The sequence below is a fragment of the Lepidothrix coronata genome, unplaced genomic scaffold, assembly GCF_001604755.1.
Source record: "Lepidothrix coronata isolate B3197 unplaced genomic scaffold, Lepidothrix_coronata-1.0 Scaffold119, whole genome shotgun sequence".
Lineage (NCBI taxonomy): Eukaryota > Metazoa > Chordata > Aves > Passeriformes > Pipridae > Lepidothrix > Lepidothrix coronata.
The window spans coordinates 2,908,152-2,925,184 of NW_016690299.1; the positions used below are offsets into that span (position 1 = coordinate 2,908,152).

A 17,033-nucleotide genomic window follows, 5' to 3' on the forward strand; every position below is an offset into this window, starting at 1 on the left:
GGGAATATAGAATTCCCTGAGTTGGAAGGGATCCACAAGGATCATTGATCCAACTCCTGGCCCTGCACAGGACACCCCAACACTCCCACCTTGTCCCTAAGAGTGTTGTCCAAAGCCTCCTGGAACTCTGGCAGCCTTGGGGAGCCTGTTCAGTGCCCGACTACGCTCTGGGTGAAGAACCTTTTCCAAATATCCATCCTCAACCTCCCCTGGCACAGCTTCATGCCATTCCCTTGGGACATAGCATCCTTTTGGGCTGCAGCCAGAGAAACATCAGAGGATAAGGCCCCTTGTGACACCCCAAACTCATCCCTCGGAGCCCATCCAGCGGCAGCTTTACGAGCTCCCAAGCCCTGTCTCAGGAGACCAGTTGGATGTGCCAGGTCCTGGTAGGGCACAGGGCACCACAGGGCCACGCCTGGAGCTGGATGGGTCACCCTGGGAGCAATCCCAGCATAGAAAGTCCTTTTTTTTTTTAATTTTTTATTTATTTCAACAGAGTAGTGCTTGGTTACAGTTTAGTGAAGAACAAATAGGTACATTCATTGGCCACAGCTCCTGGTGCAGCAGCTGCTGCCCAACTGCAAAGCCAAAACACTGTTAAACCATACCAAAAAAAAAAAAAAAAAAAAACAAAACAAACCCAAAAAAGAAAGTTTAATGAAAGGCAACTATGCATTAAAAAAGTCATTGTACTTCTCAGCTATAAATTACTTCAGTAAAACACGGGACCGGCCCCGGGAGGAGCGGCCGGACTGGAAACCACCGGACAAAGGAGTAAAACCCAAACGCTTTGCCAGTCGCTCAGGGGTCCATCAGCAACGAGACTCACTGCCCTGACCTGCCATCCCAAATCCAGGAAGATCGTAGTGTGGGTGTGTGCTTCAGTGCAATAGGAACAATGAGCCTGTAGCCCTTGGATTTTGTATTTTTTTTTAAACTATTCTTTTTTTTTTCCTTTTTTTTTTTTTAATTTTTTTTTTGCACTACACTCCTTTCCCTCCAAAGAAAAACTTAAAGTGCTCCTAGTGCTTTGGAATTTAAGCAAGAACAGGGGCCACGAGCGTCACTTACTGTCTTTGGTGACTTATGGGAGCAGAAGGAAGGGGGACACACCGGGCCCTTCATCAGCTTTGCCATAAGCCAAGCAGTGATTGAGATGGAGCGACCTGTTCCTGCCAGGAGACAGGTGAGCAGCCAGGGTGGAGCTCTGGGTCGGGTACTCAGTGAGGGATGTGCTGAGAGTTGCCATCTTTGCCTTCTCCAAAAAGAAGCAGGGCTTGCTGCTCTTTTTGGGCCAGGGAGAGTGAAGCAGGTGAGCAAGGAAGGGGCCAGCACAGACCACACACAGGGACTGGGTGGGACAAGTGACATCGAGCCCAGCACAAGCAAGAGGTGAGAGGTGACCAGGCCACGCTGGTGAGGAGAGGCCGGGGCTGCCCCAGGGCTGGGGGTTCCCTCACACACAGCTCAGACACAGAGGCTGCCTCAGGGTCCCCCCGGCTCCCAGAGCTGCCCCAGGGCTGGGGGTTCCCTCACACACAGCTCAGACACAGAGGCTGCCTCGGGGTCCCCCCAGCTCCTAGAGCATTGTCCCACCACAGCACTCCCTGCCCAGGGTCAGCCTGGGGTTTGAGCAGCACGAGGCAGGTTAAAAGCAGTTCCAGTGTGGGTTGGCACCAGTGGCCAGAGCAGCTCCCACTGGAGCAGGGCCTCCATCCAAAGCTGCTTTGCTCATCCCCACAGCAGGCTCAGGGACAAGCCAGGAATGACACCAAGCCTCATCTCCAAGAGCCCAGGCCGGGATCCAACTTGGCTACTTTGGTTAAGGAGAGACAGGGGAGCCTCTCCCAGCCTGACCCAGCACTCACACCCTGTGTACTCCAGTGGGAGGGCTCCAGGCCCTGGAGGGCAGAGCAAGGAGCCCAGGGATCAGATCCCTGTGATTTCTGCCCCTTCCCTCTGCAACAGCACACTCCACAGGCAGCCAGACACCTCCTGCACCTCAGTGGGGACCCACCAGTTCACATTCACTTCAGGTTAAACCTCTTGGTTATCTGCTAAATGCAATTTAATACTGAGGGGGATGAGGGGACCCCACCGTGGGTGACGAGGAGGGGGGAGCAGGGCTGCTCTCAGCACCCCCGGGTCCAGCAGCCCTGGATTCACACACATTCCTGCACACACACTCCTGCTGAGCCAGCTCCAAGCTCTCCCTGAAGGGAAAAGCCAGCCCTCTCCCTCTGCCATCAGGTTGGTCACAATGCCAGTAGGAACAGACCTCCCCCTCAGCTCTGAGCCATAGGCCCAGGAGGGACAGGTCAGCAGCCACGTGGGACGAGGATCAGGAGTCAGAGCAAGACCCCCCTCAGCCCCGAGGCCTCACCCAGCCCTGCCAGGTGGGAATATGGCACAGAAAGCTTGAGCATCCAGCACAGGAGGCCCTGCCCGGACAGAGCTCCCACTCCCAGCGAGTCAGGATGCAGAGTACTTCACGGAACCCGCCTTTGCAGGAAGACAGTGCCTCTCCCAGCTATGGATGTGCAATTAAAAGAGTAACTAGAACAGTCTCAGACCAAGCAGAGCCTGAGCAAGATTCGTTCCTTCCAAGTGTGCAGATAAAAGTGCAAATACGCATTTGATGTTTCTTTTCTAGTGAGGAAGCTCTGGTGCATTTAGCTGCCAACATCTTGAAGACCAGACCAAGAAAAAGCTTCCAGAGAGTTCAGCTTCACTTTGCTACATGGTACCTTTAAAGTCACAGTTCTCTTACTTACTGCCCGCAGCCTTCGGCTCAGTCCCGCGCGCAGCTGCGGCAGGTCGTGGAATGTTTGTGTCATGAGTTAGATGCTTCAGGGGAGGAGGAGGAGGAGGAGGAGGAAAAGAGAAAACCAGGTTACAATCCTATACATGAATGCCACTCTGGGAATGGAGGGAGCCTCCTCAGTTCTGTGGGGCGGGGTATGAGCTGTGGTGGTTGCTCTCCGAGCCGCCGGCGGCGCAGAGCAAGGGCGCGCTGTCCGCGGGGGTCCCGCTGTCGTTCCCGGCCAGGGAGCCGTAGAAGCCTGAGCACTGAGGGGTGGCCAAGCTGGAGGGGAGACAGAAAACACACACGTGGACTCTCTTAGAGATGAGTAATTTGGCTCCTCCAGCGCTAGGAGACTCCCAGCATTGATCAGGGTATCCAAATCTGTAGGTATAATATCTCCAAGGAGCCCGGCTTTGATGAAAAAGTACAAGGAGAAGAGCACCGGGCCCTACAACACTGCTCAAGAGTCAGAACCTCTGAACTCCCCACAGCAAGTGAAGGATTTAAAAATGAAGTGGAAAGGAAGTGAAATGTTCCAGGCTAGGCTGGACGGAGTTTGGAGCAACCTGGTCTAGTGGAAGGCGTCCCTGCCATGGTAGAATGGGATGGTTTTTAAGGTCCCTTCCAACCCAAACCAGTCTGTGATTCCATGATGACAGGGGTGCCAGGTTTCCCTGTACAGTTTTGCTGTGGTTACCTGACTGTTCTCCCCTACACCAGGGATTCCTGCAGGGCTTTGTCCCAGCTGGCTCCCAGAGATCATCTCCCCTCCCAGGACTTCCCCACCTCTTGCTTTCCAGCGGAGAAACACCTCTGGAGATCATTTCAGAGCCCTCTGCCCACAGCTTAGGGAGGATTCTAGAAAGACCAGTCCTCCTGGATAAGCTCTGTCTGTAATCACTACGTATTTCTACCTGTGGGCACCATCTACATCCACCTCTGTGGTCACTTCTGTCTAATAAAAACAGCTCCTTGCGAGCTGCAGAAGGAACAAAACCTCAGTCAGAAGGCTCTCTATCCCATGCACCTTTCCCAAGCTGCCTCTACCACTGATTTTTTCCCCTCAGAGCTGAAGCCAGGAGCTCTGTCCTTCTCCACAGGGCAGCAGGATGGCAGCACAACACTCACCCTCCTTCTCTGGCCCCGAGCCGTGACAGGTCGTCGTCGCTGTCGTAGCGCCTCGGATTGTCAAAGAAATAGGCTCTGGAGCTGTAACTGTGGCTGTTCACCATCCCTGCTGGAGTCTGCCAACGACAAAGGAGTTAGGCCAGAAGTAAAAACACACCTGACAGTCCTCCCAGGTGCCCTGGGGCTCCTCCCTGCACAGGGGTAACTTGCTCAGGCCCTACCAGGTTCTGGCTCAGCCTCTGAGCCCGGAAGAACAGCACCACGAAAGTCGTTGGCACCAGCTCCCAGAGGAAAAGGACCACTCCAAACACCACGTACTCCTCGCTGCTCACTTCCACGTGCACCTGTGGAACACAAACCAGAGGGGGCTGTATGATCCCAGCCATCCACAGAGCTCCCAAAAGCTGGAACTGGGAATGCAGAGAAACCCTTCCGAAGGCAGGAGTTCCTAAGCCAGCGCAGTGCCCCTCACCTGGCTCCTGCTACTGGTTTTGCTGGGCTGGTTCTGTTCATGTGCCACCAGGGCACTGGGAGCTCGCTCCCCACACCAGTGACTCTCCCTCTCACACAGCCACGCCTGATTAAGCATTGCTTTTCTGCTCTAGTTGACTTGTCCCTCCTCTCCCTCAAAAGAACAGTTGCCAGGCTAAAAGGGAAGAGCACAACAGGGGAATCCTTCCTGGAAAGGGGAAGACTCAGGTTTGCTGGGTGGAGAGAGCAAGCAGGGCTTCTGGAGGCAGAAATCCAGCTCCCCTGGGGGTTCAGGTCCCCAGACACCCCCCCAGCCCCTTTTCACCCTCCCAGGACGAGGAGTGACTGCCTTTCACTTTACTGGCTCTGGACTGGGGGTCACACACACTTACCTTGTCTGAAAGGTTGTCCCAGCCATAGTTAAAAGGACCAGGAACATTGTCTGGAGATATGGCCACAGCTACCAGGTTATAGCAGGCCCTTGAGGAATACAGAAGAGCCACTACAGATCCCACAAGAACAGCCTGGCAGACAGATGTTCCCTAGAATAGGAAGAAATAAAATGGCTTTAATATAGAGCTGTGATTTTCTTTCCCCCTTCACTTAAATTCACCAGAAGCTGTGCAGGCAAGAACGACCCAGAACATTTGTATGTTGTTGCTGAAATATTTAGAGCTGGTTAAGAGCTTTCTCATGTGATGAGTTCATTCCAGCAACAGATCCACACAGCCAGTGTCACCTGGGAGCAGGGAAGATCTGAGGCACAGGAGAGTCACTGTCAGGATCTTATCAGTCACCTTCCAGCTGGTGGTCCAGGGAGATGCTACTCCACTCACTGCCTTCCCATGGGAGTCTCCACAAGGCCAACAACCAAACCACTGGGAAAATCAACTGGCTGCTTCTATGCCCTGATCAGACTCTGCAGCAGAAATGTTCACCCAGCCCATTCCCTGCAGCAGCTCAGCACCCCAACATCACACACAGTGTTTGTTTAGGAAAGAAACCCAAATATTTGGGGCGGGCAGAAGGACCCAGTGCCTGAACCCCAGGAACTGAAGGGAGCCCACAGGAAATATGGAGAGAGACTACTTACAAGGGCCTGGAGTGACAGGATGAGGGGGAATGGCTTCCCACTGACAGAGAATAGGATTAGATTAGCTATTAGGAAGGAATTCTTCCCTGTGAGGGTGGAGAGGCCCTGGCACAGGTTGCCCAGAGCAGCTGTGGCTGCCCCATCCCTGGAAGTGTCCAAGGCCAGGCTGGATGGGGCTTGGAGCAACCTGGGCTAGTGGAAGGTGTCCCTGCCCATGGCAGGGGGGTAGAACTGGATGATCTTTAAGGTCTCTTCCAACCCAAACCATTCTGGGATTTTATGACAAGTCAGGCTTTGCTAAATACACCCATGAAGCCCTTTAATAGCTACTGGGAGGCACCAAGTCAGTGGGTGGGCACATAAACACGTGCCAGCAGCTCACTTGCCTTTGTGTTTAAGCAGAGAATCTGCAGGGGAGGCTCATCTCACTGACCTGCTCCACATCCCAGCTGGGCTGTGCCAGCTCTATTTTCCCGGCTTTGGAGCTCAAGGCAGCAGCTTGAAAGAGTCAGCACAGAAGTGCTGCTAACAAAGTGACAGCCCCAAAGCCCAGGAACACATCCTGCTGTCACCCTTAGCTGAGCCCTTGGTGTCCAGGCCAGCACAACGAAAGGCTGGTGAAGCAAATCTCCAGCTCACAAGGACCACAGCACAGGATCTGGCTGCAGTCCAGCCTCCTTCCCATGGCTCCAGCCTTTCACCTTCAGTGGTGGAGGCAGCAGCCTCCAGCCTTGCTGGATGGCTTTGAGTCAGCAGGTTCCCAGCTGGAGTTCAGGAGGCAGGACAACCTTTCCAGGCATTTGTGTAGCACTTGTGCTCATCCCCACCCTTTTCCTGCAGCTCCTTCACACAGGAAATCAAGGGATGCCCCCAAGGCAGGGAAGGGAAGTGGAGACCTGTAGCAGCCAGGTTGAGTATCCAACTGGAGAACAGGCTTCCCTGGAGCATGTTGTACAAGAGCACGGCCCCACAGGCAGCCTCAGGCATGGAAGGAGAGGAAGTTCCCGTGCTGGGTGAACTTGGCAAGTTAATCAGTGCCCAGAGCCAGTCAGAGCTGGATACCAGGCCCAGGCAGGCAGGGATGTGAGAAGGTTCTCAGCTTAGATGGCTCCTGTCTCACTGCAGCTGCGACCTATGGTTCACACGTCCTGGATTCTGGGAAACCAGCAATACTCTTGGTTGCTTAAGGAGCCAGACATCTCTTACTGAAAGCCTCAGCTTCAACCTTGACCAGGCTATGCTCAGATTTTTGCTATAGATTCCTGGAATCCCTGCCTTTGACAGGGGTGATATGGCTTCCCAGAGGAAGAGGAGGCAGCTCAAGTACACATTTAATTACAGCCTGCTGCCACACTGCTGGCAGTTCATCCACTCTCCTACCTGCTGGAAAAGGGCAGTGTGTGTTCAGACCTGTCCTTCTGCCTTGGGGCAGGACCTACAGCAACTTCTCCTCCCCTTCCAACATGCTCATCTCATCCAGGACTGTTGGGAGGGGATCCCCTTTGCAAAGAATTGTTGTGCACCTGCTACAGGCAACAACATGCTGCAAGTTTTACTGTCCTTAGTGATAATACACTGCCAAAACTGCATCTGCTGCTCTTGGAGAACCCTCTCATCCAGGCAGACCCTACATTCCCTTCCTGCCTGAAGAGCACAGGCAGCTCATAAATCTCCCAAAGCTGCAGACAAGGTGTTCCCCTAAAACACACAGGGCAGATCGTTCCCACGGCAGGAACATGCACTTTCTGGAGGGAGGAGTCCAAGAGCTGCCACCTCCTCTCTGGAAGGAATATTTGAGCAAGAGCAGCTCAGGTGCCCTCATGCCCTGAGCGAGCACACCCAGGTCCAGCTGAGAATCCAGCTGTGCAGTGCCAGGGGAAGCTCCCAGGGCATTCCCCTACCTTGGACTCGAGGTAGACGTTGGCTGAAGACATCTTTCCCAGCTTGCACATGCAGCCAGCCAGCGAGATGGCACAGAGGATGAAGAGGCTGTCGTTGACCAGGGCGCGGGCCAGGACCGTCCACCTCAGCTGGCTCTCGGGGACCTCCCCGTGGATCAACATTGCACAAGTCAAATTCACAACCAGGAAGAGGAGGCTGGTGAAGATGGAGCCCAGGTACAGCAGGACCCTGGAGGGATGGTGAGGGGGAGAAACGGAGTTTGAGTGAGATGAGGCTTATTCTGCACCACCCTCCTGTCTCACCAGACCCTCCCAGCACACCCAGTGCTCTGCCTGCTGGGAAGATCAGGCATTCCATCAACTTTCAGTGGTTGCACTGGCAGCCCAAGCCTGCAGAGTGTTTGTTGGAGCTGCTCTCAGAACACATGAGCAGCGTAAGCAGTCATGAGTTACAAAGACTCATCTTCTGACAGTCAGGTTCTTATCTTGCAGATTTTAAGTGTTGCTCCAGCTCTGCATTAACTCCAGTCAATAAGCCATGAGTCATCACAACCACTGCAACTTCTTCACTGAAAGCCACTGGAGCTTGCATTTCCCAGTGTGGGTTTCCCTGGAAATGGTTAGGAAGCACCTGGGCTGCACAAATGTAGGTCTCACCTACTGCTCGTGCCTTATTCTGCAGATCTTTTCTGGGGTGGGACAGCTTGGAATGACCTTGAGAGTTTATCTAGTTTGCTACTGGGGTGCTTGAGCTTCCTGGGCACCCTTGAACCTCCCAGTCCTGCTCCAAGGCACAACACTGATCCTTTGCTAGAGCACAGGGTTGGAATCAGCTGTGTTCAGCCTTTGGGGTCTGAACCTCCCACTCCCAGCACTGCAGTGAGTTCCCCCTTAAGCCACGAAGGTCAGAACAGCATCACTTACTTGTACTTGTTGAATTCAGCTGCACATTTCACTTTGAATATGACCTGGAGGAAAGATTTATACAGTGTTACTTCACATGACCTACGGTTTCTTTTAAGCTTACTCAAGAGATAAACAGGGGAGCCAGAAACCAGTTGGACACCTCCAAGGACTCCAGATTATTTATCAGCACCAAGAACTGGCCTTTTTTTTCCCCCTTGTAAAAGCCCAGCCCAAATACAAGTGCCCATAATACCCCATATGTGACAAGGACTTTAACACTCCACCTTAAAGATCTCAAGAAAAGCAGGGAATTTAGCACTTAATAGTCATTAAAATCCTTCAAAAATACATCTCCTTTGTCCAGTGTTCTGGGCTGCTTATTTTAGGACCTCAACCACACTGGATTTCTATGTTAGAAAAGGCTGCCTGAGCTGCTGTGCTTCAGCAAGACAAATAGCTGATCTAAAATAGCCCTCTGGTCTATTTGATCATGGACCTGCAGGCTGGAAAAAGCACTTGGAACTCACAGCTCCTCCATCCTTATGATGTTTGTAGGACAAATTCACCTGAAAAGTAACTCCAGAGGTGGAAGTTTGGAGCATACAGGGGCAGGATCTGAGCCTAAGGAATCAGGGATGGCTTAGGAAGGTGTTGACACTCCCAAGACAGAGCTCAGATGTGAGTTCCTGCTGCAAGGGGACAGGGAAGCAGCGCTCACACTGGTCAGGAAAACAGCAGGAAAACAACAGGGTTGTGTCCTGTGAAAAATGCAGCTCCAGGTACAGATCCCACCAGGAAGGACCCCAGAGCTGGGGTCAGTCACAGGCAAAGCCCATGTCCTGACTAGAGACTTGGAAGGAACTTGGGAAGAGAAACATCCAGACAGATCCAGCACACCTGTATTTGTGGGATCACTGCACAGGTGTGGAGGTTCAGTTTCCCTTCTCCTCCCTTTCCCTGTCAGCTCCCAGACTGTGGCTGCAGTGAAGGATCACTCATCTCCTACAAGGCACCCTTGGTCAGCTTTTTTTCCTGCTGGGATTCCTTGGCTCCTGCCTTCCAGCCAGCACTGAGGCAGAAGTGGCACACAAGCTTCAGGAATCAGGCTCCTGCCAAGAGGATTTCCAGAGACATTTCAGGATTCGAGGTTGTCTGATCCCCTGTAGTAGTTTCAAGCATTTCAAAGGGCATCAGATGGTGCCAGTGACCCTCTTCCAAGAGCCAGTTCCAGTGCCAGTGCCTGGCTCCTCTCCCCCAGTCTGAGGGAGGTTGAGCTCAAGCAGTACTTAGTGGGGAACAGGACACAGCTCTTCAGTAGAGATGGGGATCCATCCCTATGGATGTTCTCTATCCCGTTGTCCTGGCCTACACCAGCCCAGAGAAAAACAGAAGTGTGGCACAAACCACCCTGAGCCCCAAAACTCATCTGAGTTACACTAAACCTGTGCCTTGGAAGCACCATGTGGTGACTTTCAAACAGAAATATCCTTGAATCCTCCTTAGTTTGCCTGCAGGTTATGTTCAAGCACTTTGGGACTGGCACAGGATCACTAAGGTTGGAAAAGCCCTCCAAAATCATCAAGTGCAACCATTTAATTCAGCACCACCTTGTTCACCACTAAACCACGTTGCCAAATGCCATATCCATGTTGTTTTGAACTCTTCCAGGGATGGTGACTCCACCACTGCCCTGGACAGCCTGTTCCAATGCCTGACCACCCTTTCAGTGAAGAATTTTTTCCCAATATCCAATCTAAACCTCCCCTGGTGCAACTTGAGGCTGTTTCCTCTTGTCCTGTCAAAACAGACACCAAGGACATTTCCAGCTGGGAAAATCTCTTGGTCCAGCACCCATTTGGACAGCGCAGAAATCCATCTGAGGTATCTGTAAACACAGCCTCTGAACAGCACTGCAGAGTCCCTGGCTTGTATTCCAGCTGGGAATTCTGCACTCTCAGCTGAGAACAGCCCCTCAGCCGAGCAGGGAAGTGCCACTGGCTAACAGGAAGATGCTGGATGTGCAGGACTCTCCCTAAACTCTCCCCCTACAGCTCCAGGGATTAAGGCACATAAAGCTGAGTCAGGGTTAAGAGTGCAACAGCAACTTGAGCCTCAGGCTTGGCCTGCTGCCATGAAAAGCAGAGGGAGACCACAGCTCCAGCATTAGACTTTTATTAGCCCCCAGCTAATTATTCCTACAACTTCAGGAAGAGGACAGGCATCACTGGGTTTGGTGTTTTCAATTATTAAGACTGATAACTTATCTGAGGGTTACTTTTCCTTCCCAGGGACTGGGTCAGTAGGTGACACCAGTGTTTCTCTGGGTTCTCAGCCTTGAGACAAGCTTTGAGTCTCTCTGCACAGGACTCTGCTGCTTTCAGAGCCCAAGGACAGCTGAGGTAGAGGGTTCTGGTGTGAAGAATCCAGCATGGAGAGCTCAAGAGCAGTCCTGTTCTCCAGAAAGAGAGGAAACACAGACCCCTGCCCTCAAACAGGTGCTTTAGGCCAAGCTGGGAGCAGCAATCCTTGCAAACTGAACAGTTCCTTGGAATCTGAGCTGAGACCAGCCCAAGAGGTCAGGCCTGAAAATCAGGAGCAGTTTGGCAACACTTAGTTGCCTTTCCAGAGCCACAGATCCTCTGAGCACTTCACATCAGCCAGATTTGGGAAGAAGGGGAGGAGAATTACACACCCCAAAGTGCCCCCATGATGCTGGAGGCTTTTGGTTTTGTGGTGGGTGGATATATTACATAAAAGTGATTCCCTTGCTCCCAGCACAGCCCAGAAAGTGAACTTGCTAAGGATGTGTTTGAGACACACACTCATCCTTAGAAGGTGCACTGGAGGTGTCACAGCTGCTAAGAGAAGGTGACAGATGTCAGATCCCACAGATTGCTCCAAGGATCACTTCCAGTACCTGAAAAGCCAGGATCTTAACCCCAAATACTGAACCACTTCAGCTTGGTTTTGGTACAGCCATTCACATCAGATCCAAAAGATCCAGGAGAGCCAGGAACTTATTGTCTGATGGAATCAAAATCTCTCTTGTTCCATAAAGAAACCATGAATTTGGGCTTCACAGATACAAGACATAACCATGCCCTGTCCTAACACAGCCCTCACTCAGCTGCAGGAGCATCCACAGACAGATCCCTTCCCTCACCAGAGTGAGATAATTGGAGCACAGCCCAGACTATTTTGGGATTACACCCCGTAACAAATGTTCAAACCCCCACCCACCCCTCAGAGGAAAAGTTGGAACTATCCATGAGGAGGATCTCTCAGCATCGCCACTAATACTGAGATCACTCCCTGCCATCATGAACACAGGGCACAACTCGCTTGTTCCCTGATTTCCTAGAATAGCTGGTTGCCAGTGTGGACACCTGTTCAGCTGGGAAACATGGGAATCATCAGCTATGGGATGAGGCAATCTGGAGTTTAAGTGACCCCTTACCAGCTGTCCCTCTGAGGCAGAGGGCACTGCCAGGTGTCTGCTACACAAGGAAGGTGCAAGAAAGGATGGAGGCTTTTCCAGTTTTCCAGCTGAGAAGGAAGGTACAGGACAGCAAAGACAAACATTTCCCTGGAAAGGCTGGATGCTCTTTCCAAGCATGTCTGCTCCAGTGCAATTAGAGCAGGAAGGGATGGAGGAGGCTGATGTCATCTAATCAGATGGAGCACTCAATAGAAACCCAGACTGTTGGAGGGCTCTGGCCTCGCTGGCCGTCAGTCCCACCACTCCAGCATTCCTTACTCATCCCTGCACCAGCTGCTGATTCCCAGGAGAGCCGAGTGCTCAAGAAGGTCTTTGAAAGGGTCAAGACGGAAGTTGTGGCTACATTTCACAGAATCACTGAGGTCAGAAAAGACCTCTGAGATCATCGAGTCCCCCCTGTGCCCGATGCCCACCCTGTCCCCCAGCCCAGAGCACTGAGTGCCACGGCCAGGCCTTCCTGGGACACCTCCAGGGCTGGGCACTCCAAACCTCCCTGGGCAGCCCCTGCCAATGTTTAACAATGCTTTCCAAGAAGAAATTCCTCCTGATGTCCAACCTGAACCTCTCCTCACACAACTTGAGGCCATTTCCTCTCCTCCTGTCCCTTGTTCCCTGGGAGCAGAGCCTGACCCCCTCCCCCGGCTCCCCTCTCCTGTCAGGGGGTTGCAGAGCCAGAAGGTCCCCCCTGAGCCTCCTTTTCTCCAGGCTGAGCCCCCCCTCGCTCCTTCCATGTATTTCCATGTCCCAAGGAAAAGTAGGAACTGGCAGGCTCTTGGGAAGGGTGGCATTATTCAAGCTGATGTCTAGCTGGCAGCAGAGGAGCTATTCCAAAGGCAAGGCAAAGGAGCATCTTGTTTGGATACCCGAGACATTGAGGCAAGACTGGGAGTGGATCTGAGGAATTCTGACTTGATGCACTGTGAATTCCAGATTTCCAGGAAAGGACTCATTCTGGTACAAGTTGAAGCAGAAAGGAAGAGATGTTCCCAAGCTAAAGGCATTGTGATGTTCCAGATGGAAACAGTACCTGAAGGGAGCCTACAGGAGACCTGGAGAGGGACTTTGGACATGGGCATGGAGTGACAGGACAACAGGGAATGGCTTCACACAGAGAGGGCAGGGTTAGATGGGATATTGGGAAGAAATTCTTGGCTGTGAGGGTGGTGAGGCCCTGGCACAAGTTGCCCAAAGAAGCTGTGGCTGCCCCATCTCTGAAAATGTTCAAGGCCAGGTTGGAGCAACCTGGGACAGTGGAAGGTGTCCCTGCCCATGGCACAGGTTTGGAATGAGATGAGCTTTAAGGTTCCTCCCAGTCCCAACCATTCTGGGATTTTATGAAAAAAAAAAAATACACATCCTACATTCATTCTGCCAGGACTCTGCATCCCCTCAGGAATCTCAGGAGCCAGGAGGGGATAGGAAGAGGATAACCCCTCCCCACTGAAAGGAGAACACCAGGCAGTATAAGAATTTTGAATTTCAGCCCCAAAACAGCCTGGAGTGCCAAGTAATGCCAGTTCTCCATGGGTATCTGTTCCCTGGAGCTTCTTCCCCATCACCACTTCATCCTCAGCTTCTCCATAGCCTGAGGAGCTCCCTAAATCAAGCAAGATCAGCTCAAATAACAGCACAGGCCATGTTTTCTTCCACTGCTTCCACAGATGCCATTTCTCCAGCATCTCCACAAAGGAGGCACTGTGTAGAGAGACAATGAGCCAGGCCCTCAGCACAGCAGTAGCCTGTGCTTTTATCCGAGGACATCTCGGATCAGGATCCCACCCCCAGAGCAGAAGAAGCCCAGGGTCCTTCTGCTGGTCCTTCTAATTGCTACCAATTAGCCCTTAAAAACTGGGAATGGATGGGCACTTTCTCCTGGAAGTCACACCAGTAAACACACCAGTCATGTCTAGAGATGGGAGCCAGGAAAGCACCAAAGGCTTTCAGTCCATCCAGCTCCACTCTTTCTCCAAAGCTCTGGAGCTTCACTACCACCACTGTGAGATCACCCAAAAACACCACACAGTGCTGGACTCCCCTCCTGGTTCCAACAGGGAAGTATCAGACCCTCCCTGAAGCTGAGCATGCAGACCCACTTTCATAAGTCACTTTATGCTTCCCCACTCCAGATTCTGAGCTCTTATTTCCTCAGACAGGATTTCCCTTGGCTCTAGGTTTTGAAGGAGAAAGAAATGGGATATATGCAGAGTTCACTGAAAACCAGATATCGTGGGAGGAAGGGAAGCCTGGGAATCTATTTGGATTTACTTTAAGGGAACCTTTAAACAAGCCCGGAGAGAGGCAAATCTGCTGTTGAGTCCAGTGACTGAGAGGAAAACAGAAATGCAACCACTTTGTGGAGCAGAGCACAGGATCCCTGCTTTTCAAAGGACACAAACCCCTCCTGGCTGGAGCAATTGGTAGGTCAGGCTGCCTTTAGCAGACAAGATGGATTATGCACACTCTGCACCATTTGTTATCCTGCTGCCACTCAACCAACGCCACATCCAACACCGACACCTTTGGCAACAGGCAGCTCACCCCTGGCTCCCAAGTGTTTATTCAGAGCAAGGAAAGGGGGAAAAGAACTGAAAAAGCTGAACAACCCAATTGCTCCAAGTCTTCCATTATCATGTGAGCGCTGATGTCCTCGGGAAAATGAAATCATAACTCCCCTGGGTGACACATCGGAGCGACGGAGCGATTTCGCTGTGTGTTAGCGATTCCTTTGTGAGGCTGGAGAACAGCTGAGAGCTGCAGAGCAAAGAATCCCCACAACAACAACAACAAAGCTGGAAGGAAAAAGTGCTGCCTATTTATGAAACAAGTCACCAAACTGGGGAGGGCAGGCGAGCAAAAAGGGCTGCTCGGGAGAAACTGGAGCAGAAACAAAATATTCAGGGGAGGGGAGGGGAGGGGAGAGACGAGGCTTTGAGAGATAAAGACAAGCGGACTCGGGGAAAGGAGGATAAAAATCACGGCACAAGTGATGGGAAGCCCAGAAAAGGAGGGATACACTTGGTGATAACAACAAGCAGCTCAACACTGTCCCAGCAGCATGGTTTAGCTGGGAAGGGGCCCCCCTGTCCTGCCCCAGGCTGTCGTCTGAAGGATCTCAGGGTTTTGTTGTTTGTTGTTTTTTTTTTTTGTCTGACAACAAGCTGCAGAACAACAAGCCCAGTTCGCAGCGGAGCGATGGAGAGAAGGAGGGAGCGCAGCAACAATAGCAGAAGAGGCTCTGGCTGGTGACGTAATGGTTGGCATCACTCCAGGCCAGAGCAGCCCCTGCTGCTGCCACTTTCTGGTCCCCTTCGGAGAACGGGAATCAATTAAAAAAAGATGCAAAACAGTCCCCCGCAAAGTGATCCCCCCCCCTGCAATGACTCTGGGTTGCAAAGAGGAAAATCCCACCTGGGGAGCAGGGCATGCCCCTGCACCCCTCAAATCCCAAATTCAGGGCATGAGCCTGTTTCCCCCCCACCCCGGGGTCTGCATGGAGGGCACAGCCCTACACCCCAACCCCCTGATGCTGGGATTCAGGGCACGCTTTTTGCTCACACCATCCCCCCCAAATCCCACCCCCATCCCCCCTAAGGCTGGATTCAGGGCACAATTCCTGCATCCTTCCAGCCTGTACCGAAGTCTATACTGAGGGCTGCATTCAGGGCACAGTCCCTGTGCCTCCCCCCACGCCTGGATTCAGGGCACATCCCTGTATCCCCCCAAGCCTGGATTCAGGGCACATCCCTGCATCCTCCCAGCCTTTCCCAAAGCCAACACTGAGCGCAGACCCCCGGCATTCCCTCCCACCCTCACCTGGACAGTCGCACCTCCATCCCACCCCCCGCTCCATCCCACCCCAAAGCCTTGGCTCCGGGGCACTCCAACTTTGGAGAGGTGGCTGAAGAGGAGGTTCCAACCCCGGTGTCCTGCGGGACGGGGGTTAGCGAGGGAGGCTTTTCTTCCCCAAAGCAAAACTTACCTCGGCGAAGTAGAGGTTGAGGAGGCAGAGGCTGGAGAAGAGGAGGCAGCCGGGCAGGCAGTACAGGAGCCAGTGGGCGAAGGGCTGCTGGAGGCGGAGGGCCTGCAGGGAATTCTGCAGGTAGAAGGAGAACAGCGTGGTCCTGAGGGCTGCCCAGAGCAGGCAGAGGAAGAGGCAGAGCGTGTGGTAGCTCAGCCGCCGCTCGCGGTAGCAGAGCAGCAGCCAGAGCTGCAAGTAGGCGAAGAGGAAGAGCGCGCCGTAGAGCGCCGTGTGGAGCACGGTGAGCCCCAGCTCCACGGCGTAGGGCACGGCCGCCCCCTCAGCGACGGCCATGGGGCAGCGGGAGGCACCGACCCCCTCCGTGCCTTCCCTCAGCCCCGGCTGGACACCCCCATGAACAAAGGGGAGCCCCCCCCGCACTCCTCCTGCTCCTCCTTCTCCTCCCGCCCGCCCGGCTGCGCCGCCCGCCCGCCCGCCGCCAAACAACTCTCTGCCGGGGACACCCGGCTGAGCCCGCTGATTTGAGGGGCGGCGGCGCGCGCTCCCCATTGGCCGCCCGCCGGGCACGCCCCCCGCCGCGCCCGCCCGCCGCGCCGGTTGGTCGGCGCCGCCCGTCAATCACCCGCGGGCCGCCCCCGCGGGGCCGCCGCTTTGCTTCTTGGGTTGGTGACGCCCGCCCGCGATCGATCCCGCCCTCCCGGAGGGGCGGCAGGAGGAGAGAGGGGTGAGAGTGGTGAGTGGGGCGGTGAGGGGAGAGAAGGGGGCGGTGGGGGAAGACAGGGGAGCGACTGGCGGTAAGGGATGAGAGGGGCGGTGAGGGGTGGGAGGAGCCGTGAGGGGATCGAGGAGCGGAGAGGGGACGGAGGGGTGAGGGGCGCGGTGCGGGCATCGCCGAGGTGCTCCCGGAGCTGTCTGGGGGGATCTGGGCACTCCCGCGGGCTGAGGGCGGTGCGGGGACATCCCCCACTGCAGGTCGGGTCTGTGGTACTGTGGGGGTGTCCATCCCTGTTCCATCCCTGCGGGTGCAGGGAGAGCTCCGGGATCCCAGCAGGGACCCCGCTGCTCAGAAGTCCCGGCTCAGGGCGGACACCCTGGATACCAGGAGGTATCCCCGGCTCAGGGATCCCAGCGCCGGGCTGGCACAGACCCACCAGAGATGGGTTTGGCATCCCCAGGTTTTCCAGCCCTGCCGCTAAGCCACCGACCACAGGGAGAGCTCGACCCGGGGCGCTTTCCTGGCAGCCGTG

General features: G+C 53.9%; 1 protein-coding gene across 1 annotated transcript; it reads right to left on the reverse strand.

Annotated features, from left to right (window-relative positions):
• Nucleotides 1–479: 479 nt before the first annotated feature.
• On the reverse strand, nt 480–16,230 carry GPR137C (G protein-coupled receptor 137C). Its single transcript, XM_017825468.1, has 7 exons — nt 15,787–16,230; nt 8,327–8,370; nt 7,403–7,631; nt 4,801–4,950; nt 4,159–4,281; nt 3,938–4,053; nt 480–3,088 (listed from the first exon to the last, which is right to left on the reverse strand). The coding sequence occupies exons 1-7, from the start codon at nt 16,117–16,119 to the stop codon at nt 2,944–2,946; spliced, it is 1,140 nt and encodes a 379-aa protein (XP_017680957.1). The 5' UTR covers nt 16,120–16,230; the 3' UTR covers nt 480–2,943.
• Nucleotides 16,231–17,033: the final 803 nt, after the last annotated feature.

Coding starts and splice junctions, on each gene's coding strand:
- GPR137C (XM_017825468.1), bottom strand. CDS start 16,119: ATGGCCGTCGCTGAGGGGGCGGCCGTGCCCTACGCCGTGGAGCTGGGG. Junction 4,951..7,402: donor ACGTCTACCTCGAGTCCAAG/GTAGGGGAATGC, acceptor TTCCTATTCTAG/GGAACATCTGTCTGCCAGGC. Junction 4,282..4,800: donor GGGACAACCTTTCAGACAAG/GTAAGTGTGTGT, acceptor TGTGTTCCACAG/GTGCACGTGGAAGTGAGCAG.